Genomic DNA, 18,902 nt, shown 5'->3' on the forward strand with positions numbered 1-18,902 from the left:
AAGAAGTCCCAAAGAGTGTTGAATTCTTGAAGGACAAAGGAGCAACAAGTGAGAAGTTGATGAACCCTAAGTGTTGAGTCGTTGATGGGAGAATGATAAACTATTGGGAAGATTGGAGTTTTGTTCAGTGTCCTAAAGTAGTAGGAAAAATGATAGAGGTAGAGAGGTGTTTCTACAGAGCGGGAGCCAAAGGACCATGCATATGTGTTGAGGATATGACCAGTGGAGCTGTGAAGTGCACTAGATCAACTAGTAGGTCAGACTGTATCTTGTTCAAGGTAGATTGGTGGTCACAATTGGTGACAATAAACCCTAATTTTTATTCCTTTATCAACGGATGTATGAGGGCCATTATCCTTTGTACGAGAGCCCTAGACAATTGTATTACAGTTTGTTAATATAACAAAGTTAGGTTATTGTAAAATTTGTAAGAAGTTGTCTATTTTGTGCATGTGTTGATTTACTGTTGTTTATATTCAGTTGTTCAAAGGAGTTTTTTGTGGTATTTGGATTGGTAGTTTCATATATTCTAAGACCCTAACCTAGACTCCAATGCCATGGAAAAATAACATTAGATCCAATGTATCATGCTAGGAAGCACTTTTATTATTCATAAAGAAAAATGACGGCACCTCATGACTTTGTATTGACTACAGATAATTAAATAAATCCACCATAAAGAATAGGTACCCTTTTCCAAGGATTGACTACATGTTTGATCAATTAAGAGGGATTGTTGTATTTTCAAAGATCAATTTGAGATCTGGGCACCACCAGGTACAAATCAAAGATGAAGATATTCACGAAATGACATTTAAAACTAGATATAAGCATTATCAATTTGTGCTTTTTCCATTTGGACTCACAAATGCTCCAACAACATTTATGTGTTTAATGAATAATGTTTTCAGTCCATATTTGGACTAGTTTGTATTGGCTTTTGTCGATGACATCTTCATTTATTAAAAAACCATGGAGGATCATGAAAAACATTTAGTAGTAGTGTTGCAATTGTTGAGAGAGCACAAGCTCTATGCCAAACTCAACAAGTGTGAATTATTCCAGTCATAGGTTCAATATTTGGGACACATTGTTTCCAAGGAAGGAGTGGTAGTGTACCCAAAGAAGATTAAATACATTATGGAGTTTCCTACTTCTAAGAATGTGATAGAAGTCAAAGCCTTCATGGGATTAGCCAGTTATTAGAGGAGGTTTATCCAAATTTTCTTAAAGATTTGGCATCTAATCACAACATTTCAAAAGAAAGGAATTAAATTCCAATGGACAATAGGATATACGACTAACTTTGAGTAGTTAAAATCTATACTCACACATGCACCAATATTGAGGATAATATATCCAATTTTTTTTTTTGTAGTTTGTGCAAATGCTTGAAAGGAAGGGAGTAATGGATTCCTCATGCAAGAAGGATAGGTGGTTTATTATGAATTAAGGAATTTGAATGAGCATGCACAAAATTATGTCACTAATGACATGGAATTAGTAGTGATAGTGCATGCATTGAAATTGTGGAGGTATTACCTCATTGGGAAGAAATTTAATTTGATGTCAGATCATGGAGGGTTGAGGTATCTATTTGATCAACCCAAGCTACACGGAAGACAGGGAAAGGGGCTAGCCTTGATTAGTGCATTTTATTTTGAAATCAAGTACATTAAAGGAAAGGAAAAAAGTAATAGATGCATTTAGTAGAAGGCTAAAAGTTGTTGGATGGTGTTGTCATTGATGTCGACCCTGAGGTTTGACTTTGAAAAAAACACCTATCATTGATGTCAAATAGTTAATGAGTGATTCTTAATAATTCCCTAGATTACTTCAAGTTGGAAGCTCCATTATTGGATGGTTGAAAACCCTAGTGCTAGGGTTTGGATTCTCTCGACTAAGGACATACCCTGACTTTGTCGAGGGTTTTTGAAGTGAAAAATCATTGATTTTGGCTTGGAGAACCATGTCATTGGATTCTCCTTGTCAAGATGTTTCCAATGGTATGTAGTATGCCCCAAGAGGCCTCCTAATTTGAGAGATATTCACGTTTGAAGTCGAGGACCCGATTTCGTGGGCTAAAACCCCAAAAGGGTGACCATATGGTTCCTACACGTTGGTCAAAGTTCAAAGAGAAATTGAATAATAAGGTTTAAATTAAAATTAAAATAAAAACTAAAAGAAAAAGAAAACAATTAATTATATATTAAAGTCTAAAATGATTAAAAATAAATATTATTAAAAATTGGTTAAATTATATATTATAATTAAAATTTTAATTTTATTTAAATTAGATTAAAGTCTTAAATCTAATTATATTTCCTCTTTAATGTACTCCAATGATCATCTTTGAAAGACCTCTCTCAATCCAAAAGAAACTATATAAGAACATTAATTAGTCATCTTCACTTAACACCTCAATGAACTAGCTATTATGCTTTTGCTCTGCATCTCAGCCCTATAGAAGTTATCGAAAACAATAGAGTAGACAACGAATAATTTTTGGTTTACGACCTTGTTTTTTTTAATGGGGAAACCCTAACGCGTTGCTAAAGTTATCTCCATAGCGAGTCAAGTAGAGAACAACATTTTCCAATTGATTTTGTTGGGAACATTTCTAGGAATAGCCACAATTTGTTGTGGCAAGGATCAAGTAAGTTAAAAAGTCAAAATCTTTTGGACCATAGATTAAATGTGATGCTATTTATATATCAACCCAATTAATAATCAAATTTGGAACCTATAATGGAAATGCCATTTGAATTTAGAATTTTAGAAGGATAATATGTGGTGAATGGAAAATTTACTTTATTCATTATTGGTTATAAAAACCATGGATTATTTTGAAAAACAAATGATTTAAATGGCTTATGGTGGTTCATGGAACCATGGTAATTATGAGTATAGGTTATGGATTATTTTATAATTATTAATGTGGGTAATTTTTAGAAATTGTGTGTTAGTTTCATAAATGGTTTTAAATATTTATTGAGTTTGAATTTATTTGGGAGGTAATTATGGGATAGTTGGTTTCAAAAACCATCAACTGAAATTTTAAAACCATGGACAAATTAATTTTTGATGAGTAGAGTATGCTAAAATTATGCATGATATATTTAATAAATTTACGTGAAAATAATTTATCATGATGTGTAAGAATTTGATGTGTGAAATGTTAATGCACATATTTAGTAGATGATAAAGAGTGGAATTGAGGCAAATTTCCTAAGGAAATTGTACCTTAGAAACTACATTGTTAAAGGTGTCCTAAAGAAATTAGTGCATCTAATTAACTAGGTATCAATTTACATCTTGTTCTTGATTTCAAATATAAAGGGAGTTTGATCCTAACAAAAGACAAGGGTACATAATTATTTTGAAACCATGGACACATATGAGTTCCAAATATCCTACAATAGTGATACAAAATAATATTGATTTGATAAGTGGTAGTTGATTACTTGAAGTAGTGAAGACAATAGTGTTTTTGAGATTATTCTAGTGAACAATAGTGTTTTAATGTAACAACGAAATAATGACTTATTACTTTTGGGAATGTGTTTTTGATATTTGTGATAGTACACTATTAGAAGTAGTCAAAAGGTTTCATCTTTATACAGTGAAAGGCATAGAAACTTGAAGTGAAATATCATACTATATGTAGTAGTCTTGATGACTTTAACAGTGACAATATTAATAATATTGACATAACAATATTTTTGTAGCAACATTCTTGAATAGTGATCTTACATGAAATCTGTGAATGATGATGGCACAAGGACATTGATTATTTGAGCAGCAGAAATAAGACATATGCTAGTCGCCCTCCTTGGGAAGAGTTTGAGAGCATTGAAAATAGGTCGTAGGGATGACCCAACGCATTTAAGATTGTGCTATCATTAGACTTTAGTTCCTGGTACTTGTAACAACTTTAGCAGCTTGGCATAGTGATTTGGATGATTGCTTTATGAACCATTGAACACATATTCATTCGAGAGAAACATAGTATAGTGGCATTGACCATTGCAAGGTTCATTGATTGTTATGATGTAATGGGTTTATTTTTTTGGTACAAATTGGGTTTACAACTTGTGCAGGAGTAGATTCTTAGTGGAATGATCAGGCTGTTCGATTATTTGTTTTGGCATTGTGACTGAGCAGAGACAGGTTATGTGAACATTGGATTGGATAGTGCAGTGGTTCAGTTGTGATGTGCAATGACCTATGTCAGTAGTGACATGCAGTGATGTGTAGTGGTTATTGGTGGCAGGTTTTACAACAATGAGCAATGATTAGATTATGTAGTTTTCAGTTGGTTTGGAATCATTGCTAGTCAAGGTTTGATGTGCAATATTATGCAGTGATCAATTTTGGAAGTATTGTGTAAGGATCAACTTAAACATCATAGTACAGTGGTCAGTGACTACCGGGATGTGACAAGATAAACATCATATTCTTATAACATGCTTATATTGATTCAGAGCACAGGGGGATCGAATGTGAAAATTGTAAAAAGTGGTTCGTCAACTCTTTAGAGTGATCAAAGTCACCTTCAGGTTGTGGTCTGAGAACACTTCAGAGCGGCAGGGTGGTGCTAGGGCATGTCATAGCCTGCATAAGGAATTGTGGCATCCTTTCAGTTAGGTATGATAAGTTACAGGGCAACAAAGAATCCTTCCGACATTAACTAGTAAACCAAGTGTTGGGGCACTCATCAGGTTGTGGTCTAACTTACAACGTGTTGGGACATCCTTCTGGTTGCAACAAGTTATTAGGGTGTAGTAGCACGCTATAAACTGTAGCCTACAAATTAGTGGGTTGGGGCCTCCTTCAGCTGTAGCTGAAAACTTGATGTAAATATTTTCTTTTAAGAGGAGAAGACAATTACTAAGAAGCATTCAGTGGTTTTTGACCCGGGGGGGTTCTCCACCTAAACTCTTGTCTACTGTATTTATCTTTTTCCATTGGTGTATGGTGTTTTCTACTACCTTTTGAATGATAATAATATTTATGAAGATTAACTAGTGCTCTAAAAAATATTAATAAAGTGCTAATTGATAAGAAACATTGATTCACCCCCCTCTCAGTATTTCCAACACAAGTGGCTCTTGTGAAAACCATCAATACTTAACTCGACATCCAAGAAAATATTAAAGAGGCAATGTAGCACGATGGGCATTATCAACAAGTGCGAGAATGATTGCAATAGGAACTAGAAGGGGTATTGGTAAAATCTACTCCCTCACAAAGGATAACATGTTGAAATTTAAAGGTAGTTGGTATATACCTTCCATGGGTGACTTGAAGAAGCTCATACCAGGTTATCAAAAGATGATAACAACCATGAAAAATATATAATATTGGCTAGACATGAAAAGAGGTCTGGCCAAATACATTGGTAGGTGTTTAGAGTGCTAGCAAGTAAAAGTGGAGTGTAAGCACCCAACGGGATTGTTACAACCAATCCCCATTCGTAAGTGGAAGTGGGAATTCATTATTGAAATTACAAGGACATCTAGGCAACATGATGCCATAATAGTGGTGGTAGATAAGTTGAGCAAGGAAGCTCATTTTTGTAGGTTTTAACCCCGTACAGAAATTACCTACATACAAATTCTAAAAAACATAAAATAAACAATGGCGAGAGCATAAAACATAAAACATATATACATAGAGATTTTCCCTTAGATCCCAAAACCAGGACAACCATATTGATTTTTTATTATATTATTTTCAATGTTACAATACATATATATACATGCCGAAACATCCATAAACCCCAATCCATTAACCCTAGATTAGAACATAACAGTAGTTTCCTTGATCGGATCTACAAAATACCATGGACAAAAAACCATCATGCCCAAAACCATGTGCGAAATGCATGCAAAAAACCATAGGTAGATCCGCCCACCTAATATGGGGTCCATTTTTTTTATAGCTAACACACTCCCAACAATTTTATAGCTATTAAATCTACTTACAAGGAAATTTACATTGTTCAAATTTTCATGGAAGAAATATTTAGTTTGCATGGTATAACCAAGAAGATCATCTCAGATTTGGATGCTAAATTTACTTTGAAATTTTGGAAAGCGTTGTTTGTTGGTTTTGGGACAGAGTTGGATTTTAACACAATGTACCATACTCAAACAAATGGACAGAATGAAAGGGTAAATAGAGTGTTGGAAGACATGTTTAGAATGTATGTCATGCATCAACTTAAAAGGTGGGAATAATTTTTCCTTTTGTTAGAGTTTGTGTATAACAATGGTTACCAAGAATCATTGAAAATTAGCCCTTTTGAGGCTATGTATGGGACAGAATGTAATACACCTATTAGTTGGAAGGATCTAGTGAACATGGTGCATATTAGACCCGATATGCTGAAAAATATAACAAGAAATAGTTTCTACCAAATATAAAAATAGTTCAAGATAGGAAAAAGAGTTATGTATACCAACAAAGAGTGCACAAATAATTCCAATTGAGGAAACATGTTTATCTCCCCATCATACCAAGGAAAAATTCACAAAATATTGGGTCTTATGCAAAGATAACACCTAGATTTTGTGGACCATTTCAAATTATTGAAAGAGAGGGTTCAATGGCCTACATATTGGCCTTGCCACCTAATGTGAAGGAACATGATGTTTTCCATATTTATTTGCTTAAAATGTATGTACATGATGCTAATAATGTTGTTGATTGGTCAGTGATACAGGTGGAATCTGAGGGAGAATTCCAGCCATAGCCATATTCCATTGTCGCTCAGAGGAAGATTGCATTTTGAAATCATTAATCGAGCATATCAAGGTGTAGTGAAGGCATCATAGACCAGATGAAGCCATTTGGGAAATGGATGACCAAATGAGGGTATCATACCCATTTTTGTTTGTTAGTTAAGAATATGTAAATGTAAATATGTTTGTTAGTTAAGAATATGTAAATGTAAATATAATTATAAAAAGAGTAGTGTATATAAAGCTCACTATAAATTTTGTGTTTGGGTATAAAACACTAAGGAGGGTGTTCCTGTAAGGGGCATTAGAGAAATTTTCAGGTCTAAAATGGGCCTCCTAAGGAATATTGTAGAATAATAGTGGAAATAATAAAGTAAGATTGGATTACCTCCTCAATTTTGAAGGGAAAAAGGAAAAAGATATTTTTTTTTTTAACTCATATGTTCAACTTATTGTTGGGTGCAATATTTAAGGATCTTTCAGGCACCTTTTTCCTTATTTTTGGCCATTTCCCTTCACCAAATCCATCAATCCCTTGTCACAAAGACACTCTCACTGGTCAAGAAGCAATCTTTTTCTCTGACATATTATTATGCCATTTTCTTTTAAGTATCGAAAGAAACAATGTTTTTTTTTAATGCCTAACCAGGGAAATTGTGGAAGAGATATTTTGGATGTTTTGCTTTCAGGTGTTGATGTAATTACTAAAGACTTTGGGCAAACAACTACTGTTGTAACATGTTGTTACACCCTGAAGGTTGTTGTTAAAGACCGTGACTGCTACTTTTGAGATAATTGTTGAAGACCGTGAGATGTAACTCTATGTGGAAGATTGAAAAGATCTGAGCAATAATAGCAATAAAATGTGGCATAACTATATTCAGTCTTTAATTTAAAAAACTAGTTGTAACAACTTCTATTTTATTTTATTTTTGTTAAATCGATCAGCATGAGAACCATGAGAATCGATTCTCATGACTGATTTTTTCCCTACTTCTGGGGCTCTGTAAGACTTTATAAAAAGGGCTCAATCCTATGAGAAGGGGATGACATCTGAAACAATACCGATATTTTGATCTTGTATTTTTCAGCTATTTTAATACAACAAGTACTTGGTGATAATTTTGCAATTCTTGTGTTGAATTTTTAAGTAGTTCCATTCCATTCTTGCACCCTGTTAGAGAGGAAGGGCCTTCCTCTTTAGCAAGGATCGCAACATTAGTATGATATTTATTTTCTTAGATGTTGATGTTAATTTCTTATTGTCATTGCATATATTGTGGAATGGAGACAAACAATGTAAACTTGGAAACAGAAACTGATACTGTTATCCGTTTTGTAGAGATAGCAAAAAAGTGACACGATTTTGGAAATGCGTGATGCAGAACACACGTCTTTTTTAGAGCATAGTTTTTTACACTTTAATTTTTTTTGTACATTACGTTTTAGAATGGTAGTGATTTTCATGCTGATTTAAAAAAGTGGTAATTCTGCATCAGGCCATTTTTTAAAAAAACCTATTTTTTGACTTTAAATTTTCTAATGTATGAAATGTAAATAATTATTTTCTAAATTTAATAATTTTTGAAGTTGTCTTTTTCTTCAAATTTTCTTGTTTTTATTTTAATTTTATCTTTTTTTGTAGTGAGGTTTTTATTGTTTTGCATATTTAAAGAAGAAGGTCGATATTTTGAATTTTTGATATTCTACATATTTATACATCGTTAATTAATATTTCAATCCAAATGAAATAATTGTCTCTAAAAAACAATAATTTTTAACAATTGACAAAAAATAACCATTTTTAACATAAATATAACTAAAAAACTACACGTTTTGATCATTTTTTGTAATTTTTTGCTAGAGATGACATGTCGAAATCACAATTTTATAGGAAAATTTTAACTAAAAATGGTTAAATAATAGTTTTTTTTTATGAATTTTATGTCAAAAAAATAATAATCATTGTTTTTTTTCAAAAAATGATGAGTAACATAAAAATTAATGCAAAAATCACATAATACAAATATTGAACACATAACAACCTTAAGTGAGTGCTTATTCTTCTCATAAAATGTCAAAGTCAAAACATTACAAGTATAACTAATTAATAGTTTCCAAAAATGAGCTTGATTTCCAAGAATAATTTAAATTTAATCAACAATGTCACGTAATTCAAACTCTTTGTCCTTTGGAGTTTCATCATTGTCTTCTTCCACAATATTTTTTGCGTCATTTTGATCATTTTCCTCCTCTAATGGATCTTTGATGTCTGCGAATCTCCCAATGTATGCCTTTCCAATCATTCCGTGTAATGGCGGTTGGGGTTCCTTTGCCTTTTTCGCCACACGCGATTCACTAAAGTCCCATTTCTTCAACCCAATTTCTTTCATTGCACCTGGAACAAATTGAAGAGCATTAATTCTTTGCTAAATAAAATTGCATTGTATTGGATCTTTTTCAATGGAAATGCAATTTCTTCCTTTTTGAAGGCAACATGTTAGTGTTGTACCTAATTATCAAGCACAAAAGAAATAATGAAGTAAATTAGTACAATGACATATAAATTAATAAATAGCATATAAAATAAATTCAATTCCATATAATAAAACTTATCTGGGCCAGAAAATAAATCCAAAACCCAATCTCCTTCATTTGACTGTCGTAAAGACATGGCTAAATCGAGCTCCTAAATAACATTGGGTTACATTGTTTAAGTGCTCAAACGGCTTGATCGAGCGCTTAAAAAGGGCTCAATCGAGCAATCATTTTTTCCATCCAAACGTGCCGTCTCTTGCCAAAAAGTGTAATCCAAATCCATGCTTTCACTCTTATATATTATAAATTTCTAACAATCTATATCCTAATTATTATTATTATTATTATCCAATTTTAAGGTCATAGCCAAGCGAGACACCAAATTGGTGTATGGGACCCCCTTGTTTGTGGGACAATAGACCCACCTCCACGCAACGATTTGATTATTATGTCTACGAAAGCATACCTACTCTAACCCCTTCTGGTTTTTGAACCTGTGACCTCTTAGGAGGAAACACATGCTATTAACCATTAGGCCTATTCATGCTCTAAGAAAGTGGATTTGATTAGCTAAATATAGTAATCTAGAAACTCACAATATTTATAACTCACGATCACAATATATAACACACCTGTAAGATTACAAATTATGATAATATATTTGAGAATACAAGCATAACTATTTCATTTTATGCATCTCCAATGGGAATGTAATTATGAACTAGAATCTAGCCTAGGTTTGGAGGTTGTGTTTTAAAAATTGATGCATTAATAAAGCCTATATGTGTAATTTGAAAGTATGAAATTGTATTTTATGCTATTTCAAAAAAGTTGATTTGGACGTTCATTTCATTAGGTTTAAAGGTTACATAATTTAGCACAAAATTTAACGTTTGTTGACTACTACCGGTCAACTACCCATGCAGTACACCCCCTTTTTCTTTGCAAAAAGGGGTAGCACCTGATCGACGTGTCCGTGCCATCCTGCAGTCATCAGCAGCTTGATCATTTTAATTGTAAACCCAGTCTGCATGTATGAATTGTAAATAATCTTAGCAGATATGAGTCGTGTATGTAAATTGCCTAGGTGGACCTAACTTTCTAATGATAATCTACGTCCCGGAAGGTTTTTCGTCTCACCGATCCATGATCGGCAGAGTTTTCCTTCAACCTGACCCCAAAGTCGGGATGCATTTTTTCATTAGAACTTTAGGAGAATCCTAGTGTGTTAATCTGCTAGATTATAGTTGTGTCGCAGAACTGGGTGGTTTATGAGGGTCTATGATTAAGTGGGTTTGTCCTCTTAAGATGTAAATTGTAAAAGTCATGATGTAATATGTCTTGAGGGTTGGAAAATGTTTTAAATCCCCTCATGAGTCCTAAGTCCTAGGTCTTAGGTGATGTTTCCAAAGGCTTAGTTCGATGATCCATTTAAGAAAATAAATAAAAATTAAAAAATGAAATAAATAAAAAATTATAAAATAAAGCAAAAAACCTAAATAATAAAATAATAATATTTTGAGTGAATGCGTGCAAAATATTATTTTTAATAATAAGTTAACAATTTCGACAGATGAGATTAAGAGATGTCTTGATCCTCATCGACGGTCGAGATCATTTCGACATGGATCACTCGAACTAGCCGTTGGGATCATTTCCTTTAAATAGGGTGTTAGGGGTCATTTCAGATCATTGGATTTGTGAGTCTTGTAGTGAAGAAGCTCTCTTGTAAACTGTTTCTGGTTAATAAAAGAAGACTTTGGGGTCCAAATCTAGCTGGTGTTACTCTCTGGAAATGCTGTGAGATTGTTTAATTTTCTGCATATTTTATTTTTCAGCCATTAATAATAGCTTATTGTAGAGTATTGTGAGCACAGGTATCTTGTTCACTTGCTAGGGTTTGAGTGGTGTTACGGTTTCTGAAGTAATGGCAGGTATCTCTATTATTTTTTGAGATCTAGCAGCGTTTTTGCCCTCTTTATTGATGGTTGAAGTGAGCTGTGCAGGAAAACTCTTACTGAAGAAGATTGCCGGGCGTTAGGGGAAGTTCTCGGCTGAACCAGCCAACTCCCGCAAGCATTTTTTGCTGAGCCCAGTTGGATTTGATCCTGGGTCTATCATTCATTTTATTTTTCTAATTTACATGAGAGATTTTCTGAAGTTCTTCACAGTGAAAACCTGAAGTTTTTATCCTTTAAAATATTTCTGTGCTTATTGCTGAATCTGGCTGTTAAGGGGCCAAAATCTATAAATTTATCAAGCTGATCTAGGGTTTCAAATTTTTTGCTTTATACAGTTTTCATTAGGGTTTTATTTATTGTTTCCAGGATCTGGTAGTGTGTTCCATTACAGGTTGCAGGCATCAGAGAAGAAAAATACCTTTGACATACGCTGTCCAGTTTTCTGAGCCATCATTCCACACATCAGTACGTTAGCTGTGCAGAGACAAACACGTTTGCTCCATCAGCGTTAAGCAGCATTGGGCATTTTTGACGTGAGGCATCGGTTTTTTTTCAAAATTATTATTTTATTTTCGTGGGTACGACTGCATGAGATATCAGTTCGCTGGAAAAGCCTTCTGGCATAAACCATTCCGCTCCAGATTGCAGTTTGAACATTTGAAAGGGTTCCCTGCCCGTCCAGAACGTTGGCCTCCAACCTGCATTGCAAAACAAGTAAACTCCGCCGTCAGATTCAGGCATTCTACACGGATCAGTGGCGTTGTGTGTGTAAAACATTGAAACCGTAGCGGAAATCTTCGTGGGCCTGCAAGGTTTTGAGATCCTTATCAGCCGTCGAAAATCCCTTTGGTTAATAAGCAGAAACGTGCTCAATCGCAGACGAAGAGAGGCTTCAGTGTGATTGACAGGTAAAAAATTTCGTTAAATTCAGTGCTTCAGGTAAGTTTATTTTTAAATCCGATTCAAATTTTTATATTGGCCCAGCGCATCATCGTGTAGCCATTTCACCTGCACATCTAAAATCGATCCGCGGACCCATCGCCATCAGTTTCTCTTGCTCACTCATTGATTTTTCTCTCAGGGCTATGATTCTATCGTTGTGATCGCATTAAGCATGTTAAACACACATGGAAAACATATAATAGGAAAGATAAATTATGTGAGTTCATTTTTTATTAACAATAGATATACATTTATAGTACAAATATGTGACTCTTGGGTTTCAGATCCCAAGGTCTCTTGGACTCCTTTTGTCCATTCGACTTCCACACTAACCCACTTAGGATTAGGTGTCCAACATTCCCTCCCTTAATCCGAAGGGTTATGTATGAGTCCAAGAAGAGAGCTGTAATACAAAATGTGCAAAAAAATGCATGGCAACACTAGGCTAAATGTGCTCTTTGAAATGTTGGTATAAAGGGCGGTGGTTTAAGGATGACCACCAACACTGGAACGCTTAGTGCAGTTCCCGGAACTCTTCCAAAACTGGCAAGAAACTGAAGTTTTCTGCTAGAGGAAGTGATCCTATTATTTTAAAGAGGGAAACCTTCAACCATAAAAGGGAGGTCTCACCCCACATAAAAGGTAAAACTTCAACCTGAAAAGGGAAGTCTCAACCTGTGATGGTTTAAGGATAACCAACAACTCTGGAATGCTTAATGCAATTCCTTGAACTCTTTCAAAACTGGCAAGAAGCTGGAGTCTTCTGCTAGAGGAAGTGTTCTCAATCTGTGATGGTTTAAGGATGACCAACAACTCTGGAATGCTTAATGCAATTCCTGGAACTCTTCCAAAACTGGCAAGAAGCTGGTGTCTTCTACTAGAGGAAGTGTTCTTAATTTTGTTCACGGACATCTTTGTCTCTGGCTGCAACTCTGAAACTGGTGTGGCAGGTTGTGGCTCAGGCTCGCTTGATGTGACTTTGAAGCTTGTAGATGACCATCATTTCCCCCCCTGTCAAATACAATGTGAGAAGATGGAGAAAACTCAACTGCAAGACTATTCAATACTCTGGAACAAGTTCTGATATGTGTTTGGAATATCTTCTTGGCTATTGATGCCCATTGCCAAGAAGCGATCCATCCAAGATGAATCTTTGTTCTTGCAGGACGTTTGTTTCTGAAGCATCTGTTTGAAGAATGACTGGTTTTATGACAGTGCTTACATGGATGAAGATCAAAACAGTGATCTTTCAAATGGCCAACTCGGTCATAGTGTTGGAATTTCACAATATGTTGTTGTTGTTATTGTTGCTGCTGTTGCTGTGGAAGAGGGGTAGAGTCTGGAACAACTGAAGCTGAACTGTCATGAGGAGCAGCTGAACTGTCATAAATGAATCCAGCACTCTGAAACTGAATGGGCTTGGCATAGTCTGGAATATGAAAGGACAGGTCCTTGTCATATCCAAGACCAGTTTTGTGCTTGTTGTGGACAAGCTGTTCCCAAGGTCTGATGATGGGCTTGGGAAGTGCAGATTGAGTTTCTGCATCTGCATGTTCAACTGCTGCTTTATTTGAATAAACTGTAACATTATTAACATGTTGTTGATGGGTGGTTGTCTCAATGTTCTGAACAAAAACAGGTTCAGAATGGTGTCTATTTTGATGTAGCTCTTCTTGCTGTAGCTGTGATTCAAGCTGCAAAAAATCGATCTTTTCCTGTGCATTTTGTAGACATGTCTGAATTTCTGAGAGAGATCCTTTGCTGATTTGTAATGTGTCATCAACAGTAGATAATATCAGAGTTTTAAGGAACTGTAATACTTCACTGGTTCTGGCCATTTTTCTTCAATCTCTGATTTACACCTTAAAAAACTGATCACAACTACTACTGAAAGCAGAAAAGTAATATCTACTCACAGTACACAGCAATATCCTTTATAAATGTCAGCAAATGATCAATGTGCAAGATTACAATCAGCTCACCAAAATCGTTATGCAACAGTGGAATCAAGGACTCAATGCACTATAATGAGTTTTAAATACAATGCTACACTGGAGCAGCAGCAACTGCAAACTTGTTTGGATCCTTCAAGTACTCCTTCAGAAATTATGGTTATCAAAACTTCAATAATTATAACACCATGTCATGGGCATTCTTTGAACTGTAATTTACAGCGGTCAACCTCAGCAAAGCATTAAACATATGAATGGCACCAGCAATCAAATCAGATCCAACTATAGGAACAGAAGCACAAAATCTCGGTTGCAAATGGAATTCGAACTATTCAAAGTGTATTTGAAACCAATCACCATATCATTGGATTGTATACCATTCAAGCCTCATACAGACTTATTTAAAACAACAGCTTCAACGTATTTCAGGCAGCATCATAGCGTATTCAGGTAGCTTAAATCACAGTTTTCGTTGCATTCAATACAGCTCCAGGTCAGTACACAAATAAATCAATGAGTGATATACAAAACTGATTTCTTTCATGCATAAACAACACTCCTTTGCAAGAAAAATGAATGTCTTCCACAATCTGCAGTTGAAGTACAAACAATTCGAGCACTCCTGAAGGTAGAACCAGCATACTAGTGAAGAATGAGTTCAGCTCACTTACATAATGCACAATTCATGTTGTTAACTTCACCATCTGATGCATATTTTATGTCATGCAACAAATTTGATATAGAACAATTAGTGATAGGATTCATCTCCCATTTCAGTTTCTTTACTCGCTCTTTGTAGAGCACCCCCACTGATTTGGTCTTTACCCAAGATATTGGATGAGAATTAGATTACATCCACAATATTTAAGCAAATTCAGCGCATTGAAGTTGTAGCACTTGGGCAAGTATAGTCAACCAAAACAAAACAGAGGATTATTGGCGTACCATCGGAAATTCTTCGCAACAGTAGGTATGAAACGGTCATGATGTTCATCTCATTAAACATGAATGCAATGTTTTGAGCCTACATATCTCCGAAACATATAAATACCATTCTCATTTAAATTTGATTCAATATCAGAAAATTCTTCTGTTTAAAGATGTTTGTACCCCGTGCGCGCTGTTCTCCTAGAGCCGAGAACTAATTATGTGTAATGTCCGCCTCAAGACTTAGGTTGCATCAATCATTATATTTTGGACAGACCAGCGATGAGTGACCTTCGCCTCTGCGCAATCTAATCAATCAGTTTCTCCTTTTAGATTCTACGAGCTTTTCCTCTCTATGGTTCGTTGGTTTGGCTTATTTCTTTATATGCGGTGGTACAAATTATTCCACCTCGTTAGGGACCGCTGGCTCGACCTTTATAGTTGTTATTCAACCCCACGAATGCCTCTAAACTGTCCTCTTAAATGAATTTTCAGCGTACCATTATTCAATGTACACATGTAAAACGGTCTTCAAAATAGTTCAAGAACCAAAGCAAACATCATCGTTCAATATAGTGCAACATACATACCATAGAATACCAAATGGTCTTCACAGAGCATACACCTCCCAGTACCACAATTCGGCGGAATTGTTTATGTGTTTGATAGCGTGCCACCTGAGAAGGTACAGTCAGTGCTTTTACTTTTGGGTGGTCGTGAAATACCTCCAGGCCTCTCAGGCATGCCTATTCGTGGCCATCATCATCAAAAGGTTTTGGCAGACATACCACAACGTTTGAATCAACCACACAGAATTGCTTCACTTACGAGATTCCGGGAAAAGCGTAAAGAGCGTTGCATTAAGCATTAAGCATGAGCCTCGATAATGTTGTCGCCATCGTATGCCCAAAACGCGGCGTTACTGTTTACTGTTGAGGCTTTTCGCGTTCTGCGAAAATGTCTTTGATTGTCGAACCACGCAGGTGGTATATCAGTGCTTTTGACATGAAACTTTGGAACGCTAATAACTCCACTCTTTGCCGGCGGAAATTTGCAGAGAATGAGCGTTATCGGTGAACACACTACGAAATGGAGGCAGTCGGAGGATGTGGGCAAACACAATCACGTTGCTTTAGTTCTTGAAAATGGAATGGAGACGTCCCAAAACAGCTTTTGCAGCTCTCAGATGTCGAAGATGTGCCAAGCACAAGGCCCGCAGTCTGGTGAACAGCTTATTAACAACACGTTCAAACAGAATCCAGTTCTCTATAACGCTATTGATTCGCCGGGTGAAAGAGCAAATAGCCTACCACTGTCAGCGACCAAGAGTAGCCTCGTTCGTCACAGTAGCTCCCCTGCAGGAGTTTTGTCTCGGATGAATTCTGATGGTGAGGCAGCAAAACCTTTTTCCTTCAGAAATCCTACTTTCACACGTCAAAGGCAGGAAAACGATGAAAACAACGCGGACTGGGCCGAGAAAGGTCCGAAGAAACTCACACTGCCAAGGAGAGAAACATGCACCAGCAATGCTGTTGGAAGCACCAAAGCTGCATCTGAATAGATGACCAAACATATAGATTGAGACCGAAAACTAGGCAGTACATATTTGATTCTAATGCCCTTCTCTGCGTAAAGGTCATTGATGATTCATGACCAATCAGAGATACAATGTCGACTGCTTTGCAGTCACCGACATGAGATGGGAGATACAGAGAAATGCAAAGAATAACGCACACAATGGTATCAAAAAACGAAGAGAATAGGCGTTACTACACAGTGGCGCAGAAGCGTTTTCGTGTCAGGCAATAAAGGTACATCGCAGGTGGTGCAACGCTTTTAAATGGAGCGTATATGGACAGAGAACGCAGGTCTCATGAATAGAATATGGAAGACAGACATCTCAGAACGGCTTGGACAGATGCGTTATATGGTAGAGGCAGCATGTCAGGAGCGCTGGAAAAGAATATGGTGGCAGCGCTGATAGAGGTAACAACTTCTATTTTAATAAATGCTCAGAAAAGTATAATCGAGAGGAGAGCATTGGTTTACAAAGGCCACAGAAACAGGTGGCTCACACTGTAGCAGGGCAGGAGATCGCCCGCTCTGATACCATGTTAAACACACATGGAAAACATAGAATAGGAAAGATAAATCATGTGAGTTCATTTTTTATTAACAATAGATATACATTTATAGTATAAATATGTGACTCTTGGGTTTCAGATCCCAAGGTCTCTTGGACTCCTTTTGTCCATTCGACTTCCACACTAACCCACTTAGGATTAGGTGTCCAACAAAGCATATCGTCTTACGCTCCTTCGATATATGCCATTGAAGCATCCTGTTATTGCCATTGTATTACGCCCAGTGAATTGTGTTTCACGTTTTAGTTTCCTTAGTTCTTTAGGTTTAGGGTTTAATTATAGTTTCAATTTTATTTCTTTTAGGTGTTGAATTATATGTTAATAAGTTTTCAAAAGGAAAATAAAGGTCAATCGCGGGTTAACAATAGATTAGATTTTAATTACATTTTAGATTTACGTTTTGATTTATTTTTTTTAGTTTAGGATTTTATTATTATTTAGATTTTATATTTTTAAATCTCTTTTTTTTAGGTTTTGGTATAGCTTTGATTTCTTTTAAATCCTTTAAAAAAAAAAATCTAAGTTTAGGAATTTAATTTTTGATCAAATAAAAAAAAATAACTTTTGAAAAAGTATAAAAAATATATTCTGGAAGTTTCTTTTGCCAGATTTTAAAAAATATATTGTGGAAGTTTCTTTTGCTAGATTCAGTTATTCTCGGGAAATTATTTGATGTGGGATTAATGTTTATCATTTGCATATGCTTGAATGATCATTTAAAGTTTTTTTTATCTGGTTAGCGTTTAAAATCGAATTTTATCTTTTGAAGCTTTAATCGTTGGATCATCGTTTAAGCATCTTCTCACGTTTTGGTAATCTTGGATATCTTGCATCGTTCAAGTTATGCTTTGTTGATTGCTCTATATGGTTTATATTCCTGCAGCATCTGATAATTAATCGATTAACTTCTAAATTCATTTTAGTGCTTCGTGTCTCCCAAACCAACTGGTCGACAGTTGGTCTCCTTCACCTCGTAGGGTCTACCCCCCTTAGCCGCGGGAGACAGGCTTAAACGGAGAGATCGGGGATCAGAGTGACAGCCCCCGGTCTGAGCGTTGTCGTGTCAATCTGCGCGACAATGTTGATTTCCAAGTTATTAATTTGTTTCAATTTCCAAACAATTTACGTATTTGAATATTGATATAAACTATATTAACACTATCTATCTATCTATATAACATAATATTATATTAATTTAATTTAATGATATATATTTAACATCTTCCCACATAACTTTTCCAAAAGTCATTGCTACTGTCACATAGCTTTGAAATATACTCTAAAATATCTATAAAAATCTTTTACTTTTAATATATATTTTCAAGAAACTTTTAATCATTACAATCATGATATTATATTCATCATATCACTAGTAAAAAAATAATAGCATTTCACCCACCACTCATTTTTTATTTATTGTAACCTCCCTTTGTTTAGTCTTGTCCAAACTCCAGCATAGGGTAGGTAAAACTATTTTGTGAAATGACAACTATTGAATAAACTACTTCAGTACCTGTTCGGGAACATGTATATTCATGTTCAATATTTCTTCCAACTGCAAGACAATGACATGACATGATTCCAACCTCTACAGCGCTAATAAAAGTGTGAATACGCTGCCTTAAACACTCTCCCTACTATCAGACAGTTCCATCATACATCTATTGACTGAAATAGGATTACATACCGGAG

The 18,902-nt window shown here is 35.3% G+C and overlaps 1 protein-coding gene across 1 annotated transcript in view; it reads left to right on the forward strand.

Moving 5' to 3' along the window:
- LOC149207694 (GATA transcription factor 18-like) overlaps positions 1–15,937 on the forward strand; it is a 37,873-nt gene extending 21,936 nt beyond the window's left edge. Inside the window, exon 3 of the mRNA XM_089398121.1 lies at positions 15,736–15,937. Within this exon, the coding sequence (XP_089254247.1) occupies positions 15,736–15,937 (202 nt within the window). The remainder of the gene's footprint in view (positions 1–15,735) is intronic.
- The last annotated feature ends 2,965 nt before the right edge of the window (positions 15,938–18,902 follow it).

The sequence above is a fragment of the Pinus tabuliformis genome, chromosome 1_2 (assembly GCF_031772625.1).
Source record: "Pinus tabuliformis cultivar Carrire ecotype Pingquan chromosome 1_2, CPIR1, whole genome shotgun sequence".
NCBI lineage: Eukaryota > Viridiplantae > Streptophyta > Pinopsida > Pinales > Pinaceae > Pinus > Pinus tabuliformis.